The sequence below is a fragment of the Neopelma chrysocephalum genome, unplaced genomic scaffold, assembly GCF_003984885.1.
Source record: "Neopelma chrysocephalum unplaced genomic scaffold, ASM398488v2 Primary Assembly neopelma1_88278, whole genome shotgun sequence".
NCBI classification, from domain to species: domain Eukaryota; kingdom Metazoa; phylum Chordata; class Aves; order Passeriformes; family Pipridae; genus Neopelma; species Neopelma chrysocephalum.
In genome coordinates, this window is record NW_020917471.1 from 1 (window position 1) to 2,886 (window position 2,886).

The 2,886-nt window shown below is 61.3% G+C and overlaps 1 protein-coding gene across 1 annotated transcript; it reads left to right on the forward strand.

Moving 5' to 3' along the window:
* Positions 1–2,165: 2,165 nt before the first annotated feature.
* On the forward strand, positions 2,166–2,872 carry LOC113979719 (zinc finger protein 154-like; the record flags this gene model as incomplete). Its single annotated transcript, XM_027707028.1, is given in 1 exon segment — positions 2,166–2,872. A coding segment is annotated over 1 exon segment (707 nt), but the record flags the coding sequence as incomplete, so codon positions are not given.
* Positions 2,873–2,886: the final 14 nt, after the last annotated feature.

Here is a 2,886-nt window from a genome sequence, read left to right on the forward strand (position 1 = left end):
AAGGAGGAGCAGAGACAGCCCTGGCAGTGTGGGGGGCCAGGTTGTCCCTGTGCCTTCCCCTGCAGGCCCTGGCTGTCCCTGCTGGGCCCCTGTCCATCCCCATCAGGTCCCTGCCCGTCCCCCCCGGGCTGAGCTCCCCCCAGGAAGTGCCGTGGAGCTGAAGCTGCTGCCATCCCCCCTCTGCAGCCGCTGCCCCAGCCAAGGGAGCAGCAAAGGCAGGGCCAGGAGCAGAGGCAGCAGCAGGGGAGCCCTGGGGGGGCCGGGAAGCTCTTGTGTGGGGCAGGAAAGAGGCGCTGGGCACGAGGCCGGGGCTGTGCTGAGCAGGCCCAGCCCTCACATCCCCCCAGCCAACGCCGGCTGCCCGGGGGGCTTGGGAGGGACCCCCAGCCCGTGTGCCCCGCACTCAGTTGGCAGGGAGAGAGCCAAGGGACAGGGCCACGGGCAGGGCAGAGCTGCCCAGGGCCGGGGTCAGCTGGGGGTATTGGTACCAGCCAGTGCTGGGGCCGAGCAGAGCACGAGGCCTCTTGCAGACCCCTGGAGCAGCCTCCCACTTGCCAGCCCTGCCCTGGTGGGGTGACACTGTCCCCTCCCTACGGGACACTCCCACAGAAATTTTTTGGGGGGCCTTTTGTGTCTATTCCTGGTTGCTGATTGATGCTGGGGACCTGATGGACCCTCTGCAATCCCATGCATGGGGCACAATCTCCTCTCCAGAGTTTGACTTCTTGCAGCCTTTGCAGGGAAATCTGTGCTGGCAGCTGCATCCTGAGCCCAAGGGCAGTTTGTATCCCCGAGTGCTGATCCATCCTGGGGACCCAAGGGATCCTCTGCCATTCCATCCATGCAGCAGGAGTCACCCTCCTGCCCTTGACTCCTTGCAGAGGAACAAGTGCCATCTCTCTGTTTGGGAGAAGCCAGATGCTGCCCCTGGGCCATCAGAAGTGGTGCTGACGCCTCTTTCAGCCCATCCCCGGGTGCAGTTTTCTCATCCCCTCAGCGAGTGCCCCCTCCCCCAGCCGGCACTGACCAACCAGGGCGTTTGGCACATAAGGTTTGGTGGTTTGGAGAAACTTCCTCGGACTGGCAGGGAGCCAGAGGACTTCAAATAACAGCCCTGGCGAGGTGCCTGCACTGGCAGGGGGCCAGGGGATCGCTGCTCCACGGAACCGGCTGGAGCTCTGGGTGAGCCTGAGCTGAAGGGCCTGTGACCTGTGGATGAGTCCAGGATGGAGCAGAGACCCCCCTGCAGCCCGGGAGGAGCCCACACCGGAGCAGGGGATGCCCAAAGGAGGCCGAGAGCCCGTGGGAAGCCCCTGCAGAGCTGAGGGAGCAAAGCCCTGGTTTCCAGGGCTGCCCCCCCACTCCAGTTTGTTTTTGGGAGAGTTTTTTTGGTCTAATCTTCATATTTTGGAGTATTTTTTAGCCGAATCTCAACTTTTTGCAGTTTGAGGGGGCAGGGGTCTTCCTGCTATTTTTGAGGGGTTTTTACCTGAATATCGATGGTTTGGGTTTTTCTGGGCTGAATCTTGGTGGTTTGGAGGTTTTTATGGTCACAGGATGCCCAGTGAGTTCTAGAGATGGACTTGGGCAGGAGGAACCCCCAAGCCAACGCACTCAGCCCTTGTTTTCTCCCCATCAGGATTTGTCCTTCCCAATACTTGGGCGGATGGAGGAGGAGGCTGCGAGGAAGAGGAAGATGCCTTGGGCCCCCCAGGCAGGTGAGGAGGAAGTCAGTGGCCCTTTGGGCGGGTGTTGTGCTGGCTCTGGCAGCCCAGCATGGCCCCCGGCTGCAGGACAACCCCGCTGCCGCCGCCGTCCTGCCGGGGCCGGAGTTGGGGGGATGTCCTTGGCCTTCCCTGTGGGCCGGAGGCAAATCCCCTCCCTGTCCTTCTTGCTTCCTGCCCCAGGCCCCGAGCTGAGGATGGAGAGCCCGGAGGACAAATCCCCCCCGTGAGACCCTGGTGGGAGAGGCCGTTTTGAAGGGCTCCACGGCGCAGGAAGGCAGCAGGGAGGAAAAGGGCCGGAGATCCCTGCAGAGGAGTGGCTCCAAAGCCAGCCCAGGGTGCTCTGAGGAGGAAAGACCCAGCCTGTGCCAGGAAGGCGGCCGGAGCTTGAGGCGGAGCTGTGACCTGGTGGTCCCTGAGCAGCCTCCCAGCAGGCAGAAGCCCTTCAGGTGCTTGGAATGTGGGAAGAGCTTCAGGAAGAGCCCCGACCTGCTCCGACACCAGCACATCCACACTGGGGAACGTCCCTAAAGGTGTGGAGAATGTGGGAAGAGCTTCAGGACCAACTCCAACCTGATCCGGCACCGTCGCATCCACACTGGGGAACGGCCCTATTCGTGTGCCGAATGTGGGAAGAGCTTCAGGCAGAGCTCCCACCTGATCCAACACCAGCAAATCCACACTGGGAAACGGCCCTACATGTGTGGGGAATGTGGGAAGAGCTTCAGTAACAGCTCCAACCTTCTCATCCACCAGCACATCCACAGTGGAGAACAGCTCTACATATGTGGGGAATGTGGCAAGAGCTTCAACCAAAACTCCAAGCTGATCCGACACCAGCTCATCCACACTGGGGAACGTCCCTACACGTGTGGGGAATGTGTCGAGGGCTTCAACAAAAGCTCCAAGCTGATCCGACACCAGCACATCCACACTGGGGAACGTCCCTACACGTGTGGGGAATGTGGGAAGAGCTTCAGGGACAGCTCCACCCTCCGCACCCACCAGTACCTACACACTGGGGAACGGCCCTATACATGCGGGCAATGTGGGAAGAGCTTCACGAAGAGCTCCCACCTCCTCATCCACCAGCGTATCCACACTGGGGAACGGCTCTACAAGTGCTTGGAATGTGGGAAGAGGTTTCAGCAAAGCGCACATC